The sequence below is a fragment of the Durio zibethinus genome, chromosome 3, assembly GCF_047325235.1.
Source record: "Durio zibethinus cultivar Kanyao isolate XHJ-2024 chromosome 3, ASM4732523v1, whole genome shotgun sequence".
Taxonomy (NCBI): domain Eukaryota; kingdom Viridiplantae; phylum Streptophyta; class Magnoliopsida; order Malvales; family Malvaceae; genus Durio; species Durio zibethinus.
Genome location: NC_143164.1, coordinates 37,045,567 through 37,065,025, shown reverse-complemented (window position 1 = coordinate 37,065,025; position 19,459 = coordinate 37,045,567). Strand labels below are relative to the sequence as shown.

General features: G+C 31.6%; 2 protein-coding genes and 2 pseudogenes across 4 annotated transcripts; 2 read left to right on the top strand and 2 right to left on the bottom strand.

Annotated features, from left to right (window-relative positions):
- Positions 1 to 508: 508 nt before the first annotated feature.
- LOC111283593 (GDSL esterase/lipase At2g04570-like) lies at positions 509 to 3,929 on the bottom strand. Its single transcript, XM_022872158.2, has 3 exons — positions 3,400 to 3,929; positions 2,449 to 2,941; positions 509 to 846 (listed from the first exon to the last, which is right to left on the bottom strand). The coding sequence occupies exons 1-3, from the start codon at positions 3,766 to 3,768 to the stop codon at positions 653 to 655; spliced, it is 1,056 nt and encodes a 351-aa protein (XP_022727893.2). The 5' UTR covers positions 3,769 to 3,929; the 3' UTR covers positions 509 to 652.
- Positions 3,930 to 7,191: 3,262 nt separating this feature from the next.
- On the top strand, positions 7,192 to 11,265 carry LPXB (lipid-A-disaccharide synthase B). Its single transcript, XM_022872626.2, has 8 exons — positions 7,192 to 7,611; positions 7,936 to 8,035; positions 8,126 to 8,231; positions 8,332 to 8,555; positions 8,670 to 8,748; positions 9,312 to 9,550; positions 10,467 to 10,693; positions 10,862 to 11,265. Exons 1-8 carry the CDS (start codon positions 7,376 to 7,378, stop codon positions 11,028 to 11,030), a joined length of 1,380 nt encoding a protein of 459 aa, XP_022728361.1. The 5' UTR covers positions 7,192 to 7,375; the 3' UTR covers positions 11,031 to 11,265.
- A 1,624-nt stretch (positions 11,266 to 12,889) lies between these two features.
- LOC111283794 (mitochondrial pyruvate carrier 3-like) lies at positions 12,890 to 14,251 on the top strand (annotated as a pseudogene). The gene is made up of 5 exons (XR_016340329.1): positions 12,890 to 13,072; positions 13,551 to 13,653; positions 13,787 to 13,839; positions 13,948 to 14,021; positions 14,102 to 14,251. The product of XR_016340329.1 is annotated as a mitochondrial pyruvate carrier 3-like (transcript).
- Positions 14,252 to 14,789: 538 nt separating this feature from the next.
- LOC111283633 (protein-tyrosine-phosphatase IBR5-like) lies at positions 14,790 to 19,270 on the bottom strand (annotated as a pseudogene). Its single transcript, XR_016337492.1, has 13 exons — positions 18,586 to 19,270; positions 18,435 to 18,472; positions 18,126 to 18,184; positions 18,055 to 18,080; positions 17,911 to 17,964; positions 17,429 to 17,470; positions 17,210 to 17,270; positions 17,048 to 17,147; positions 16,399 to 16,456; positions 15,870 to 15,971; positions 15,758 to 15,761; positions 15,530 to 15,632; positions 14,790 to 15,422 (listed from the first exon to the last, which is right to left on the bottom strand). The product of XR_016337492.1 is annotated as a protein-tyrosine-phosphatase IBR5-like (transcript).
- Between the last annotated feature and the right edge of the window lie 189 nt (positions 19,271 to 19,459).

Genomic DNA, 19,459 nt, shown 5'->3' with positions numbered 1-19,459 from the left:
ATTAAACTTGGATTAAGAAAAACGAAAATTGTTTTTCCTTTTTTTTATAATAAATTTCATCATATTCTCCTTATGAGTCTTTTTGTCAACATTTTCTTTCGAATTTTTTTTTGGTCAAAATTCAATCTTTTAAAAAAAAAATGAAAGAGAAAAAAAATGAGAAAATAAAAAATTTTGATCTCTCAACTCTCTATGCTATAGGTAATAGATACTAGTGATCTAGACATCAAATGTACGGTATGTAAAGAAATTAAATATTTTTTTATATAAAAAAATTTTGTTATTATCATGAATTTAAATTATAAATTTATTAGATATCACCTTTTAACGATGATTATATGAGATAATTAAATTATATTTCAAATTAAAAATTATACTTTAGTTGCTTATTTATAGTTATAATACCTAATTGATGTTTAATTATTAATTCAATAATTGTTTTGATTAATATTATTTAAAATCTTAGACCAAGTTGAAGAAACTATGTACTATTAATTAAATCCACAAACATATTATTATTGAAGAGAACATAATTAATAAGCCTAGAGTGCTAAACTAGAAGATTAATTATAGAAAATTATTATATTATACAGAAAATTTTGCCTACTTTATGTATATAAATTAAAACACTCGGCAAGATAGCGGTGAATTGTCAAAAGAACTTGGCTAGGGAAGTCTTCACCACATGATTGGCTACGATGCCATTGGTTTTCTCTGTCGGGTGAAAAGAATCCCAGAACACGTACTTGTCTGCATCCAAACATGTGAAAGGGTTAATCCCCCTGCATGCGTATCCCATTTCGAACATCCCTGTCGCACAACATGCAACCCCTGTAAACTCGAATCCTGCATATTTATCATTTATAAATTTTTTTATTAAAAATTAAGTAATTAAAATTTAAAAGTAATAAATTAAAAGATTTTATGACATTGATCAAGCATGTAAAAATTTTGATATATTTTTTAAATAAATATTTTTAATAAAAATATTAATAAAATATTTATCATTAAATAAATAAAAATCAAATTTGAATTGTAAATAATATTTTTAATAATTTTTTATATATTATAAATTTTTACATTAAATTCTATTAATCTATCGATTTAAATATTTTATTTACACATTTTTAATAAAAAACTTTATGAACTTCACCTACAAAATTTTATATAAATTTTGTCTATTTACCACACCAAAACAAGATTTATATATTTTTTATTATTTATAAAAAAGTACATTAAATTTTTTTTAGCTTTTACTAGTTATTATACAATTAAATGTGTCATATATATTATAAAAAATTATACAGTGTTCTTATGCCTCCAACGATACATATTAACAGGGAAAAGATTACATATGCATGGCAACTACACAAATTTCATTCATCTGTATATATAGTACACAAATTTCATTCATATGTATATATAGAAATTGACATTATAAGAGCTAAATTTTTTTAAAAAAAATGCATACGTATGTTATTTATGTATATGAAAATATGTGTATGTAGCATTGTTTTATTAATAGTTAGAATTAGAAATCAAAATGAGAAGATTTTAAGGTTTCGAAAATTAGAATAGAGGGGTAATCGGACTAAAAAATTATATATATATATATATGATGAAAAATAAAAATTTATATTCCCTCCGTCCTATAATATCAATCTTCTATTAATTTTTACGAAATTTATGAAAAATCTTTGATTTTAGTCTATATAATAAATTAAAAAAATTTTCATAAATTTGAAGTTTCATAATTTTTAATAATAAAAAGCAAAATATATATAAAATAATTTTAAAATATAAAAAATAACATAAAAAGGTGGACAAGACGGAGAGAATAATTTTTACTAGTTACTACCTACAAAATTTAATTTTTAATTTAAAATTTATTCGAAAATATATTAATTTGCATGAAATCCATGTCGGTGGGGGGAAGCATAAATGAATAAACAACAATATTTGGCAAAAAACCATATGAAAAAAATAAAGTAGAAGTCTCAAAGTAGAAAGTAGACCACACATAAAAGTCAGCATGGCTTAAATTTTCAGCTGAGAAATCTATAGTTGAAAGAGACAATGAGTGGGGCACACGACCCTATTGTACCTTCCAATTTAAGGCTTCATTTTGACAAAATGAATTCACAATAAAGTTTACGATTCGGGTATTTATATTATATAAAATATTAAAAATTATGTATTATAATTTATATTAATATAAAAATATAATTTTTTTATTTTATTAAATTTATATATAATTATTAATAAAATTTTAAATTTTATTATTATTTTTATTATATTTTTATATTATATTTATATCTTGTGACATGTTTTAAATTGCTGGGTACTTTCAAGTTCACATGCAGGAAATGCAGCATTAATATGACAATATGTACTCATAATATGAACTGGAGAAGTAGTTAGGGCATGACGCAATCAAGAAAAACATACCATAAACCGCTGGCTTTCGTATGATTTCCAACAAAATGCCATACGGATCTGAAAAGACCATGTCCATCCCATGAAACTCCTTGTTCTGCTTGATCACCAAATCGTTCAATTTGACATTGAATTCGGCTGCCACATTGTTTAAACTATCCAAGCATTGATCATTTCCTCCAAGAAGATTTCGGGTTCTCTCCAATGGCATGCACCCCATTGGAGGCACTCCTCCTAACGATATTTTTCTGGCACCTAGATCGTACAGTTCCTTTGTGAAATTTCCGGCGATTCCTACCAGGAAGTTTTCGTATTCTCTTATGGTGTATTCCGATGAACGGCCTGGGATTGCGTAGTAGTTTTCAACGAAGTCATTTGTTCCAATGCTTATTATGTATAAGGCCTCCCTGATTATATCGTTCGCTTTCCGATCTCCAAGATTGGCTCTCAGTTTCGTTTGGTAATCCTTGTAATATTCCAGTTCTTTCCATAGTGGTATCACTGACTGCAAGGCAAAGTGTTCAAATTCATTGAGTAAAGAACCCGAAATTTAGATAAGTTAGTTCATGTGCAGCCACCCACCCCGTAACATTTAACAAGTTCGAGTACAATCTAAATTATCATTATAGGTTTGAGTATACACGTACACATATACATAAAAGCGTATAAACACTGTAGGATAATAAATCACTAGCGACGTTTATAAACGTTGATTCATAACGTTTGTCAAAAATATCATTAAATAGCATTGGTTATATCTATGTCGGAGAAAATAATGATGTTTTAAGAAAAAAATATATATATACGTTTGAACATATACGTCCACATACACAAAAGAGTATAATTAAATATAAACACATGCATGCACATGTTAACACTTGAATTCATGTGCAAAACCAATTGATCCTTTGTCTGAAAATTGAACACTTCCCCATTAGTTGTCAGAAAGTAATGAAAACTTACAAGAACATCGGAAGTGGCATTGTCGTAGCCAGTTCCAGCAGAAGCGAAGGTAACGCCGGTGGCGAAATCTGATATGCTATATCCAGGATCGAGGTATGCAGGAATGGCCCCTTTGAGCCCAAAAGCCTCGGAGATGAAGTCAGTTGCGATTTTGCCATTGGAGAACCTTCCTGTTGGATGGCCACCATCGAAATCACGACCGTAAGGCCCAAAATTGCTCCTGGCAATCGTGGGAATATAGTTGTTGTTCCCAGCATCAACTGATGAGTCTCCGAACACTATGATGGCTGGAATTTTTGCCCCATGAATCTTTGCAACCATAACCAAAAAATGAACAAAAGGGAGCCATAAGATGTGTATCGGAGCCATTAATTTGCTTCACTTGTATAAGTTTTAAAGCAAGTTACTCAAAATGTGAAAGGGTCGGATGAATTGGATGGAACAAGGCTTTGATATGTATAAATATTAGTTGGATGGGAAGTAATTGGGGAGTTAAATCTTGGGGAAAATGTTGGTGGCAGATTTAAGAGCTGCCAAAAAAAGGTATACTTAGACAATGTGTTAACGGTCCGATTGGGTAAAGATTAAAGAAGTCAAACTTCTGTGACGAAGATTCTTCATGCTTTAGCTAATTATAGATCACAAATTCACAATTGAAGCTTTTCATTTTTTTTTTAAAATTAAAATCATAATATATCATCAAATATCCCTTATATTATCATTGAAATACTAGAGTTATTTATGAATCGAGTTACTTGTCGTGGTTTTGGATAAAAATTTTAAAATTAAAATTTGATTTAACTTTGAAATAATAACATTTATAAAATTATTTTTATTTAAAATATTAATATAATGTTTTTAATATTTTAATTATATACTTGACTTAAATGGACAGATCAAACCTCTCTAGACCCAAATTAGAGATTATATTTTGTAATAAAATTTTTGTTTTTTTAAAATCCAATTCTAATTGTTTTCTTCAATCTATTAATTTGAATCATTATACTACCTTTGAATTAATAAATTTGGGGATTATTCAAAACTAATATTTCTTTTGACAAAACAAAATTAATACTTAATTATGGAAACTATTACTTTATTGACTTTCTTATCAATAGTTATCATACTATATTTGTTTTTTTTTTCTTCGGAATTAAAGTTTGATTGAACTATTTAGCCATGACAAAACTACAAACCAAAAAGGTTCACTCAAATGTCAAGGCCATCTCTTGTCATATCTTCGAAAGGAATTGGTATAGGTGTTGTTAAGCTTGGGGCAAGCTAATCCAATGAAAGTTGGAAATTAGCCTAATTCAACTATACGAAATTCAAATTTTATTCAAATTTGATCGAATTTATTTTATTTTATTTAAATTATATTGTTAAATATTGAATCTTAAAATTAAGAGTTGGCATAAAATATTAAATTATTTTGTTTCGAATCATGTATGCATACTTGAATATTGGGTAAGGGTAAAAAAAATAAAAAAAATTAAAAATTAATTTGAAATTATAGTATTTAATTTGAATCATTTTTTTCTTATTGGGTTTGTATTAAATTTAGATATTAAACAAATAAATATACATATATTAAGTTTGGATTAGATTTCGAATCGAAATGTGAAAAACAAAAAATAAAACTAAATCTAAATATATATTTTTATTAATTTTTATAGATTTTTTAAATTTTTATAAAATAAAAATAATTATTTTATATAAATCTATTTAAACATATTAAAAATCTTATTAAAACAATATATAAAAACAAAAAAAATCAAATTTAAAAATTGATAAATCAAATCGATAAAATTTAATTTGAATCGAATCAATTTTAAATTAATTTAAATTCAAATTAAATTTTAAAATTTTATAATATTATGTATTATTTTAAAAAAATTAAATCGAATCAAATTCGATCCGATTCAAACTGTTATTATCTTTAATACTGGTTTGTGAACAAGAGTAAGGAGCGAAGAACTAGCTTGACTCCACAGCTACAGCTGCCATGAAAGATCAGTGAAGGTAAAAGCAATTGAGAAAAGATAGATTAATTTTATTAAATATCCACACGCAAAAGCCAAAATGTTAGATATGTAGGCAGTTGTAACCGCCCAAGACTATGACTGCAGTTTCTTTGTTCGGGCAGCTACGGTCAAGGCATTGAGAGGCCTATCCAACGAGAAATGAGGCGCGTTTCTTTTAGTCGGCAACTAACCCAGTTCTGCACTAACCCTTTATTATTTTCCCTAAGGCAAGCAGCACAGACACAGTTATTGTTTTTGTGGAAGATGGAAGTGGGAAAGAACAAATAAAGAAAGAAAACTACACAAAACTGGAATTCCCATTTAAGAGGAAATTTTGAATTCTATGCTGCAGAGAAACATTCTTCTGATCTTCTATGCCAGGGATGGCAATATTATTGCTATGTTCCCATCCATGGAAGGTGCGGGACGTCCCTTTTCCCAAAGGGTAAGGTCGATGATGTATAATAAATTTAGAATTTAAATATTAACAATATTTAATAATCTAAAATACGATAATACAACATAAATATAATATAAAAATAAAATACAAAAGTGATATGATTTAAGATTTTAATAATAATTAAATATAAATTTAATAAAATAAAAATAATATTTTATATTTTTATATCGATACGAATTATAACACGTATTTTTCGTGTAAAATATAATATAAATTTAAATATTTTATATAATACAAATACATAAATTATCAAATTTATAGCATATCAATTATTTTTATTATTTTCAAGATGCGACTTCTTTTATAAAAAAAAATACAAAGTAAATATATATAATTTTGATAAATTCAAATAATTTTATGCTTGATTGACTCATATAATGTGTAATATATATTTTTAAATTTTTTTCGTGATGGTTATTTTTGAGATTTTTGTAATACAATAAGATAATGTCATGAATAATTTCGTCTATGCTTTGATTAATTTTTCAATTAATCAATATTTTATTCGTCTTCGTGATTTGAAACTCAATATGATTTCATAACTTCTTCTATGCTTTGGTACTCATTCTGTACAATGTTTCTTTACTGAGACTGTTTCCAAAAAAAAAAAAAAAATACAGACACTGAAATTGAAAACCTATATGAGTTTGATGTTATAAAATTATTAAGTTGCTGTCGGAATTATAAATGACCATTGAAAAGAAGGAAAAAGTTGATATATAGTATGGTACTAATTTTAAAAGTACGCTGTCGTAGAGAGGGGAAAATCTCTATGGGTTAGCATCTCATTAGGCCGACGCTCATAATTATTCGACGTCGTTTAAAAATAACAATACAAATTCACTGAACTAATTTTTTTTTTTGAACAAAAGGGGCTTTGATTTGATGGCCTACTATATACTCTATTAAACTGTAACATTTGTTAATTTGGAAATCACATCAAACTTATCAGCTTTTGATTTTTTTATTTATAATTTAAAATATAATATAATAATATAATATAAATATGATACGAATTAAAAATATAAAAATGATATAATAAAAAATTTTAATAATAATTATATATAAATTTAATAAAATAAAAAATAAATTTTATATTTTCGTATAGATATAAATTTAAAAACATAATTTTTATATAAAATATGATATAATATAAAATTTAAATATTTTATTATTTCAATTCAATTCTAGAAGGTTACTCAGCTTCCATCAGGTTTTTACTGTTCAAGACTTCATGGGCTGGGCTGTCCATCTCGACTTGCACGCCGAAACCAAATTTATGTCATTTACCTTTGTCTTTTAATATGCGAAAACGAATGGATAGAGTCATATTATCCAGGACAGGGCTATGAGTCCAGGTTTGCATTAGATATCGGCCTATTAGCCCAAATATCACGGTTTGATCGTTTTGATTGCTGCGGCCTGTACTCTTTCTGCTTCGGATGTCGCATTTCTTTGCAACTCGAAGAGAAGAGAACTAGAGAAGTTATCGATGTCGTTGGCAGCGATTCGATGGGAGAAGGTTAGGAGTAGCATTTGTTTGAAGAGCCCATTGAGGAGATATTTATGGGTTTCGAGCAGATCCTTAATAGAGAGAGCGGCCAAAGAAGGGGAGCTAAGAATATTCATTGTTGCAGGAGAGGTTAGTGGAGATACCATTGGTTCTCGTCTTATGGCTTCCTTGAAGAAGCTTTCTCCTGTTACTATCCGTTTCTCTGGTGTAGGCGGGTAAGCGTTTTTAGCTGTTCACCATTAACTTTACCTTCTTTCTAGTTCTGGTCTATTGATAAACTCTAATTGTTAGAACCTGGAAGTCTTGCGCTGCCATTATGTAGCTTAAGAATGAATTTTGAGTACCGGTTTGATTTCTTTTGTACTCTTAAGGAAAAGAGTAATAAAATAACTAAACAGGAAAGGGTATCCATAAATGAATCAGGAAAGGTGTTTAATTGTTTATTCTTCCTATTGATCTCAGTTGGCACAATTATTTTGATGTTAGTAATCTGAATTTTCATGGAGTTCATTCTAAAGCCATGTATCTGTATCTGTAAGGTCCATGATGTCCAAGGAAGGTTTGAGATCCTTGTTTCCCATGGAGAATATTGCAGTAATGGGAATCTGGGAGTTATTGCCACACCTTTATAATTTCAGAGTGAGTAGTTTGAAACCAATGTAATTGGACCTTTACTATAAGACTATGCAGTAAAAGAATGATGGACCTTTGAGATTCGATGAAATGTAGGTAAAGTTGAAGGAAACTGTGGAGGCTGCATTCCAGTTCCAGCCTCATGCAGTTGTGACAGTGGACTCCAAGGGTTTTTCTTTCCGTCTCCTTAAGCAGTTACGTGGTAATATTACCAACTTCTTGGAGTTAGGATCTACGTTTACATATTTATGCATTGCCTTTGCGATAATATGCATTTGGAATATAGGAAATGCTTTTTGCAGCTAGATACAATGAGCAAAGGTCAGATGGTCCAGTACACTTTCATTATGTGGCACCATCATTCTGGGCATGGAAAGGGGGTGAAACAAGACTCAAAGGCCTAGCTAAATTTGTGGATCATGTGTTCTGTATACTTCCAAATGAGGAAGCAGGTTGTCAATCAAATGGACTGGCTGCAACCTTTGTTGGTCACCCCATTCTGGAAGATGTTTTAGAACTGAACATGGTATCAATTCATCTTCCACATTGTGATGTGTGTTGGTATCATTTTAACTTATCTTATAAAATGTTATAGTTGTGGGATACTTCAGTTTCTTAAAACTTTATTATTTATGTTTAGGGAAAGGAAACCACATTGCATGGGTGGAAGATAAGAGGAAATGGTGAAGATTTTCAAAAAAAATATGCCATACCTTCAGGTAATTTGAAGATGAAGTGATGAACCTAAGCAAGTTATAGAAACTCAGCAGTTTTTTATTCACATATATAGCTTAAAATTGTATTTCGACCTTGATGTTGATAGTGAACTTAATCATTAGAGAATGCTTAACTACCTCAAAGAGTGGAGGTTGCTCCATTATAGGAGATTCACTTTCTCATCTGGTAGTTGTTTTCTATTTTGTATTTATCATCAGTATGAATCCTTCACTCTGAACTTCCAGATTGCACACCATCTCTTTTATCTTTCATCAGTATGATATTTATAACATCTACGGTCCAACATAGGGTCCAACTCTCTGGTTATTCTGTTTTTTAAAATCATTCTATGGTAGTTCTTTTTGAAGCTGTTGGGATCAATCAAAACCTAAAAAAAATCACTGAAATATATTAGAATTTGGATTTTGGTTATTTTCATTTCTTTTTGTGTGCAATGTGTTTATGTGTATGTCTGCAGGGCACATACTAATTGATGCTTTATTTTGTGTTCTTAAATATTGAATAAAAACAATGTCTAATGCATAACTACTTGAATTTTGCAAAGAAACGACAGTTATTTCCTTGTTACCTGGAAGCAGATTACAAGAGGTCACTAGAATGCTTCCCATCTTTTCAAACACAATGAAACTATTAAAAGACTCTTTCCCTGAGTTGATAACGGTCATCCATGTGGCACCTAATCAACTGGTGGACAACTATATTACTAGCGCCATTCATAAGTGGCCTGTACCTTCTATATTGATTCCAGGAGGAGCCCCACAACTGAAATATGATGCATTCAATGTAAGTCCTTCCAGTGCTCACTTTACATGTCTTGATTGTAATTCAGTGAGATATTCACAGGTCACAGCTACGGTCAACTTAATGGTCTATAGATATTCACAGATAGTTTTAATGTATTGGATTGTGTTGGGGATGAGTTTCTCATTCAACTGACTAGAAGATTGAACATGTTTGTTTGCCCGGTTGCTTAGTTCTAATGAACTCCAGATTATGATTGAGGAAACTGTAATAATTGAATAGTTTATTTGATTGAATATGAGTCAAAAGTATTTCCAAAATGTTTGATCTATGAATTGCTGTGGATGCATATGAAAAAGCACATGTTCTCTTGGAACTTAGTTTTCCAGTATTAGTTAACTCAGTACAACCAAAAGTTGCGGGTTTTTTTCCTGACAAAATCTTTTCTTGCAAAAACTGTTCAGCAAGTAATCCATCTCATTTTTTTGATTATCCAATGGTACTGTATGGGTATGGCCAATTCCCCAGTAAAATATCAATAAAGCTTAATGAGACTGTTAAGAAGATTTAGTTCAGTATATTACTGGCAAAAACTTTGGCAGGCAAACTTCGATTTGAGCTCCTGATTAGGATAGGACGCTCTATGGATTTTGCTGTCTGACTGCTCTGACTATTGGTATTAAAAAAAAAAATTAATTACTCCAAGGTCAAAGCATCTCGTCATTTGATTACCACTTGCATTTTGGGCATTCTGTACTATCATAGCTTCAATTGTTACTCATGTAATAGTAGAACCGGTATAGCCTCATTTGTTTACTGAACTTAATGATAATATAGATAAGTTGAGTTGACAGGATATGAATCAGGACTTAGATTCAGGATAGAAGCTTTTGTGTCTATTAATTCAAATTTCATGGACTTGAATGCTATTCTATTGTTAACTTTATTAGTAGTGCAGGCTAGCCGAGTTGCCTTATGTACTTCTGGAACTGTTGCTATGGAGCTGCAGCTTGCAAGGTTACCTTGTTTAGTTACGTATCGAGCCCATCTCCTTACTGAATGGTTCATTCGCTACAAAGCAAAGATACCATACATCTCACTTCCCAATATCCTCTTGGATTCACCTGTTATTCCTGAAGCTTTATTTCAAGCATGTACACCCACTAAAGTAGCATTCTCACTCAAGTAAGAAATTTTTACAGTACTGGCATGAATTGTCCTTTGTAAATTCCAAGTTGTAATTAAGCAAAATTTTAAAAAGTGTTGTTTTGGTGCTGATATTGATTTCTTCTTAGACATTTACAGTCTCGATATAATGCACCGTCATGGTTCTTAACTTGGTTAACGTTGCAGGGAATTGATGAACAATATAGTACTCCAACAGCAACAAATTGTAGCTGCTGAGAAAGTCATGGAACTCTTATGCCCACCGAACATAACTGTAAACAACTTGGAACAGCAGGGTAGTTATACTCCAAGTTTGATTGCAGCATCCACCATACTTAGCTATGGGCAGAGATGACGGCTAGCTCAACCATTATCATATGTTCAAAACTTGATAAATGTTTGAAACTGTGATGAGAATGAACTTGCATCATCAAACTATACCATAGGACACAGTTGGATTAGTCAAGTCAATAGCAACATGGCAAATTTAGGCCATAGGCATTGCTATATCTTAAACCGTATGTTTTTTCGATTATATTGGATTATATGAGCAATATCATTTTTTTTTTCTGAAAAAATTATTATTTATTTTGTACTGTATATGATAATTAAATTATGAATATTTATTTTAACAGATTCATTAATGATTTAGATAATAAATAATTGACTTTTTAAAAAAATAGGATTACCAAAAATATATGTTAACATATGTTAATATGAAATAACCATTTCATACGATCTTTTCTCCTCTTTCTCCGCTAATCAAGTGTTATCATGGGATATGGTGCTCGGAAACCTAAGCTACAAATTTGCCATGTCTATCTGAAGACCAGCTCAACTCAACTCAAACAGCACCACGAAAGCCACAAATTCATATCACCCCTTAGAAAGCTTTCTTTAAATCTCCACTGCTCTATTCCCATTCATAAGCAAACAGAAACCAAAAAAATAAAAAAGAAAACAACACTCAGTCTCCATTTACCACATTCCTATATCAACACAAATTCAGAAGAATTAATCACTGTTTTTGGGGATTTTCGGGGAGAAAAAAAAAATGGCTATATCCAAAGGAATGATTGTTTTCTGCTTCATGACACTTATGGTCTGCAGCTTCTTGGTTAAAGCCAGCAATGCTGATATTAGTGCTGAAGAATGTAACCATGCACATCCAGGTGACAGCCAACGATGTGCTGATTATCCTGAAGAAGATGATGATTTTGATGATACTTACAAGATTGCCAAAGACGTGAAGATATCGTCCGAGGTGATTGTACTTGGACATTAATTAAAGCCCAATGCCGTTGCAGAAACTCATTTCCTCCAAGCTTTTGGAAGCTCCCATGGTTCTAAAATCTTCAGATGGCATCCTTAATTCACCAGTGTTTCCATTTCTTTTGTCTCTATTCTCCTGTTTGAAAGAGTTTCTACTTTTGTTTTCCTGCTGCAAGCTGTTTGCATTCTTCTATCATATCGAGTTTTATTTTAAAAGGATTGCGACTTGTTTTTTCTGCCTTATTTATGTTAATCGTCAGTTAAGTTTGTAAATTTTAAAACAAAATAAGTAAAATTGATCCACCCTTTCTATTAGTTCAATTAAAAATTTAGTTCAATAATCTAAGCAAACGATTTTTAAATAAAATTAGCATAAATTATAGTTAAATTTATCTCATCAATTCTAATAATTTCCTATATTTTTAAAAAACTCTCGATCACATCATTATTTAAAAAAAAACTATTTGTTAAAATGAAAATAAAAATATCAAAATTTTACCAAAATAATTAAGAGTTCCAACTAAGAAAGCCCTAATGAAAAGGCACATAGAGAGGATGAAGATTCGTGGAACTATTCGGCCAATGACTGATGAAGGTTTGGCTGGGATGCGAAGACCTGAAAGTTAAATGTCTATATACTAAGCTTTTGTTTAATCAAATAATTACTTCTTGTTGTTTAAAAATGATTTCTCCCTTCTTTGAATTCTTTATATGAATATTTTTTTGCCGACAAATTGCTATATGATAAAAAAAAAATCCAATGCAAGTTTTCATTCAAAAGTAAAAAAAATATATTAAAAATTCGTGTATTTGTATTATATAAAATATTAAAATTTATCTATTCAATAATTCTTAAAATTTTAATTTGTATCATATTTTTCGTATTATATTCTAAATTATCTTATTTAAGTAGAATCATAGCTGAGATCGTCTATGGTGAACTTTGTTTTTAGTTTCCTGTTTAAGTAAGTCAACTAAGACTAACAGGAAATATATGCTGAGGCAGTTAAGATCAGATTTTAGCTTAAGCTCGGTTGCTCTTCATTCTCTCCATCAACCAGGAAGGTTTCATGGCTTTTTCCAAGTTTCAGGCGTTCTATAACCACCCTGCTGGGCCAAAGACTAGTTTGTTTCCTTCATCCTCCATGCCCTTTTGTTTAATTGCTATATTACAAATGTTTATTGGAGTAATTTTTTGTTAATAATTTGCTTCATTTCAGTTTTGCAAATTTGATTAATTGCAATAACCCATTGTTGCTTCCTCTTTGAACATGTGAAAATCTTCCCTGAATATGTCATTTGGCATTTCCTGCATCACAATTTTCATTATTTCAGTTAAAATAAAGATTTTCTTGACAAATTAAATAGGTTTTCCATCTAAGACAATCTTTTCTATATATATATATATATTGTTTTTTTTCATGATTTGATCGTTAAAATTAAAAATTCGTCATTCTATCGACTGTTCATGAAATTGTTGGCAAAGTGCTATAGAAATTTCTTGTTGTTTTTTTCGCAATTCAGAAACAACTGGTTGAACTTTTTTATCTGCATACTCTCTTGGATTAATCTTGTTTTCATTTTTCCTAAAACGTAATTGCAGTTCATTTCTGGGGCGCCAACTTTCTAATGGGCTATAAACATTGCCAATGTCGTTGACATTTCAACAAAGCCAGCTGAAACAGTCTCTTACCCTCAGCAAGCAGGTCTGATCTGATCACCTTTGGTTGGCTTTTTTGCTCTAATTTTTCTTCACCTCTATCACATATTGACGTCAAGAAGCATGTTAGTTTTCAGTAGCAATCATTTGTTTCATTCCCCTTTTGTGTGGTTTTTCAGCTTTAGCATGCAGTGGCCCTATCTGGGCAAAGTACAGTACTGTAATCACCCCGGTATGTATCTATGTTCATTGGAAAGTTTATATTAGGTTTTTCATTTTTGTGTTCTTGGTTAAGAGCAAATTTCCCAATTACAACCCATTCATTTTGAGAATATTGCAGAAGAATTGGAACCTATTTGGTGTTAGTATTGCAATGGCTGCAACTGCTTCTTACCAACTTTCACGTAAAATTCAGTAAGTTCCACTTATTACATTACATTCGACTGTGATGTGAGTAAATAACAGGAGTTAAGGATTCTCTGTAAAATGTTCAGGCATGAGTTCATCAACAAATCGTCTGTTGCAAAAGAATGGTGAGGAGAACTGGTTTCAACGAACAAGGGAGTGAAGTTGTAATTTAGAGTACTGTTTGCTCCATGGATTATCGATTCTTGAATAAATGACAACTTTTGTCTTCATTAAAACAGACGATCGAAAGACCCTTTATCTGTTTATGTATGAATTGGATGAATTCATAGCATTCAGTAACATTCCTGCTGATTTAATATGAATTCATTATTCATCCAAACTTACTCAATCCAAAACTTTATCGGTTGCTTATGTTCTTCGTGTCAATGATACATTGATACTTGCAAATTATTTGAGTTTGATTTGAATAAAACTCGAATTCGACTCGATTATTATCAAGTCAAGTTCATATTTGTATAATTTGACTTATAGATCGAGTCAAGATCGAATATTCTTATACTAGATTCGAATAGATATCTCAAACTCGAATTCAATTACAAATAATTGAACTTTTGTCAAATATAAAAATCAAATTTATTTTTATATGTTAATCGAATCTAATCAAACATCTCGAATAACTCGATTTCTATTTTAAATCAAACTCAAACTAAAAAAAAAACTCAATCGAGCTTGAGTCAAATTTCAAATTTAGAATCAAGCTCGCGCTTAATATTGTATCGGTTTGAACTTGATTGATTACATCCCTAATTCATACTCAATGTAGGAACACCGTTGTCCCTGCAAGGACCGGCAAATATAATGACTTTTGGATAGAGAAACGTCTACAGGTCCAGAAGAAAAGCATTTTTGTTCTGAAAATGAAAAACATAAAGAATGCACATTGATTTTACTGAAAATCATCTTTGTATATAAAATAGGCAACCAGAAGGGATCTACCAACTCAGTCACATCTAACAAACCAGAAAACTTTTAACATCTACCCGCAATTTTCAGCCAATTTTCATATAAAACCTTAAAAAAGTCAGACTTATTCATTTTCTGATGAAATGGTTGATCTTGCAAAAGAAACTTAAGGAATTTAAAGTGCCGTACATGGGAATATCACTGCGACTAGGGTTTGCTAGGCTTTCAGAGGTACTTTTCGGGGTGTGACCAGCACCATATGTGAACTCATGCAGTGGAACTTCTAAAGGTGGACAGGCAAAAATAGAAGTAGCACAAGATTGTTGAAAGCAGGAAGAGGAAGAGGAACTGGATCATTTGACTTTGAGAAGCCAAAGTTGAAGGATGGGGCGACCGCAGGTGAGAAGGTAGGCAGAGCAGGATTGCTGCTATCAGACGATCCAATGATCTTTCGCTCATATTCCTGCAATTGCGGGTAGACAGCTATAAATCACAAACAGCAAATGAAAATCAGAAGTAAAATTGCTTTTTGAAAGTGCAAAAGCAAATATACATCCAATATCAAAATAATAGTATTGACAAGATCATACTGTAATAAACATCAGAGCTACAAGTCATGAATAAAGCATTTCTACCTCTAAATTCTCTCAGATGGCAGGAAAAAGTCGATTTGTTAGACAAATACCATGCAATCTAACAAATACCAATCAGAAACTGGAAAAACATTGATGATAGTTTCAGCAGCATTAGACTTTTTCCTCTGCCAAATGATATTATATGGACATTCATTTTTCCTCTTCCAAATAATATCAAGTGACATTCCTATATTGTTAATGACATTCAATTAACTAAAACAACATATTAAGTATTATTAACAACATAAAATGCTTTCCTTGATATTAGGTAATCTAAGTCAAGGCTGGTAAATACCTTGACTTAACAGATGATCTCTGTTCTTTCACCCACTGATAGCTCTGTGGAAGCCTCCATCCTTTAGACTTCATCAAGTAAGCTATTACAATAGCTGGTGACCTATCAGAAAGAATATAATCATCCTCAAAACAATTTGTTTGTTTAAATGGGTATACACATACACACACCAGACCATTTGGTTCAATGGTAGGTGTATGCATCCCTTCTCGAAGAGTCGGAATCCCTCCCCCAAATCAAAAGATAAAAAAAATGGGTATACACAAACATACACAGCAGTTTATCTCCTATGTATAAAATGACAAGGTGGCCTGAAGCTATCTGCAGGGCATCTTATTGGGAAAGATTCTGGGGTAAGGTCCCTTGGTTCTTTCACCATAGTCTATAAGCAAAACCCTATTTTCAGCATTCAATTTTTTTTTTTTTTTTGTATAAAGAAGATTTATATTAAAAGCAAAAAAAAGGCTCATTTTTCTTTTGGTGTTTATTTCTTGGATAAGAAAAGAAATGAAGAAGCAGTAAAATCAACCTATTTTTTCCTGACATGCAGTGCACAAGGACTCGAGCCTTATCCCTCTCACATTGCTCTGCAGAAATGAACCATAGGTCATAATATGCCCATAAGAATATAGAACTATGAAACAGTTCAACTGGAAGTGTCTGAGCTACCGCAATGCAACTGAAAAACATTAATTAAATATTATTGGCATAAGATCTGCAAGCAAACTCTCTAACAGGCATTTTCACTAGGGTAATAAAAGGGCATCGTGATTTAAGCAGAACAAACCACAACGACATTACCAAGTTGAGAAAAGTGATTGAGATGTAAACTCAATATCATAGAAAGGTTTCCAAATTGTGAATGTGCAGACCATCTAGGAAAGCACATGTATTTGACAGCAGAATACCTACAGTTGACCATGTGAATAAAGAAATTAATGAAGCACTTCATTATGTAAATATAAAAAGAGAAAATATACTCGATAAATGCTTCTCAGGACCTCAAAGAGTGTGAACGTTATTGAGTGCTGCAAAGACCAAAATCTTGAAATTTGCACAGGCAAAAAAATTGATGCATGAAAGAGGAAATACCAAAGACATACACGAAAGAGGATATAGCAAAGCCAAGCTTCTGACCACAAACTGAAACTTCATAATGCAACACAAGGTTAGCGCACCTAAAAATTGTACTGCATCATCAAATTGTAAAATTTTGTCATCTTGCAGGCAGTGATAGGTGAATGAATTCTTGTAGAGATTTTGACAAGCAGGTACAGTCTGTAAAGAGATAATATAAATACCATAAGAATATGTCATAAAGTAAGCTACAATTTTGACACCTGACAGCCATCAATATGCATTTTAGCAGCCACAACATCCAAGAAAAAGGAAGAGAACAAACTGCAGAATGAAAAATGAAAAAGAACAGATCTTGACACCATCAATATTACTACTTTCCAAGATGTTCCTTTCAATCCCATCACTAATAGCAATTTGATGATAGCAAACTACTTGCCGGCTTAGTTTAAATTTATGATTCGCAACGTCAATAACATAACCCAGCAGTCATCAAAGTCCCCAATCCCAATTTCTCCTCATTCCTAATATAGTATCAGTTAAATTAGGTTCAAAACATAATCATTTCACCACTCTTTGAAACAAGAAGATCATTCTTCTTTGGCCCTATTCCCATAAAATTCAGTTTTTTACTCTTAGAAAAGGCAAACAGAATATATAAACTTCCACAATGTCTAAATCTAACAAACAAGCTATTTATTGCTGCTATGTTTTGCCACCTTCTGGTATTCTAAATGTCTGCTGGCTCTGTACAAAACTTTAATTTACTATTAAAAGGATATCCAAAGGAACTATGATGCACCTATTGCTCTCCAGTTATGATAAATTTGATCCAATACCATTGTTGTATATCATTCATCCCTTAACTTCAAACTGTCCACTATTCTATGCCTATCTACCTAAGATAATGAGAACATTAATTATCCTATTTTAAAATTCTCAAGCAACATTATGAAAATCTTACAACTTCAATTTTATGCCAAATACCACCATTAGTTCTCTTTTCAAACACTCAAGACTAAAAAAAAAAAAAAAAACAAAACAATCACTCTCAGGACTGTTTGACTATCAAATCTTACTATTATCATACATCCTGCTATGGTCTTGCCTGACGTCAAAATCATACATTCGCATCTACATGTCTTCCCCATGTTTTTAACTATTATCAGTAATACTAGCCTTAGCCTCATTTGCAAAAGGCAAGCCCCTAGGAATATCATCGTAGAAATCCGTTGTAACTCATATAAGTTTAGCCAAAAGGTTAAGGCTTAAAGTATAGTCTCAGTGTAAATCTACTGTAACAGGATAGTACTCATATTAACTTCATTCAATTCTCAAAGTTGCTAATAATCTTTCATTCACACCCCTATTCCCGCAGGTAACAATAAAACTTCTGTAGTACAACTGACATAGTAATTTTATATATCAATAAAGTTACAAGATCTCCCTCATATAAGGACTAATTCAATCATTAATCTCCTACTCTACCTGACAAATAATTAACATGCAGAAATCCCATCAAAGTTCTTCAAAAAGCAGTTTTAGAAACCTTAACATGCACGAGAAAACCATAAGCTGAAACCAATACTATAAGCAAGCAATAATAATAATAATAAACAAAGAAGTAGAAGGGGATTACAGGACATGACTAATTCCCTGAGTCTTGAGAAGCTCAGACCGAGAAGCGTTATCATAGCTACCCAAATAGAGAAAGTTAGGCCAGATCACAGATGGAAAAGCACTGACTTGAAGCGATGTTTTCTCAGAAGAAACGCGAGCTCTGTGCCCACATATCCCACAAACTTCCCCTTCGTCGTACTTGTGATTGTGCCTACATACCCCACACGGATGCTCCCTCTCCCTCTTCCTCATCCCCACCCACCACCCCAAACACCAAAAAACCAACAATTTTTGGTTTATACCCAGATGTACAAAAACAAAAATGAAAAAGACCCAAAGTTTCTTTTTGGGAATCGAAGTCTTTTTAGTTGAAAGAAGATTCTTTCCTGAGTCATATGAGAGATTTGTACTTTGATTTTATGTTTTTTATAATTGTAGTATGATTTTTATATAAAACAAAAGATAGAGCAGTAAACGTGCATTGCCTCGACCGTGGGAAATCACCGATTTTTACTCGTTGAAAATTGAGCAAAACATGTGTCTTTTGGTCAAGGTTTGGTCCTGCTTGCTTTAAACATGAGGACCTGATGAATTTATATGCATTGTGATGTGCTAAACCTTCATTTGTTGTCAAACCATTAGTAAATAAAAAAAAATACTATTTTCCCCGCATATGGGAAGTAAAAAGCAACCGAACCAATTTTAAGTGTGTTCCCCTTTTGATAAAGATAGTTCAGAGCTTCACTGTCGCTCAACGTGAGTTAAACCCTGCCTCGGACAAACCAAACAGGTGGCCATGGCAAGGCGTTGTTGGCATAAACTCAAGACGACATGTCGTTTCCAACTGGGTCGTCGTCGCTGGTAGTGCACCTTTGTGCACTCTCATTTCTTCT

Excerpts from the sequence above, each read along its gene's own strand:
- LOC111283593 (XM_022872158.2), bottom strand. The coding sequence starts at position 3,768 with ATGGCTCCGATACACATCTTATGGCTCCCTTTTGTTCATTTTTTGGTT. Across the intron at positions 2,942-3,399 it reads ATGCCACTTCCGATGTTCTT|TCAGTGATACCACTATGGAA; the intron begins GTAAGTTTTCAT and ends TTTGCCTTGCAG. Across the intron at positions 847-2,448 it reads ACGAAAGCCAGCGGTTTATG|GATTCGAGTTTACAGGGGTT; the intron begins GTATGTTTTTCT and ends ATAAATATGCAG.
- LPXB (XM_022872626.2), top strand. The coding sequence starts at position 7,376 with ATGTCGTTGGCAGCGATTCGATGGGAGAAGGTTAGGAGTAGCATTTGT. Across the intron at positions 8,556-8,669 it reads ATGTTTTAGAACTGAACATG|GGAAAGGAAACCACATTGCA; the intron begins GTATCAATTCAT and ends ATTTATGTTTAG. Across the intron at positions 8,749-9,311 it reads AAAATATGCCATACCTTCAG|AAACGACAGTTATTTCCTTG; the intron begins GTAATTTGAAGA and ends AATTTTGCAAAG.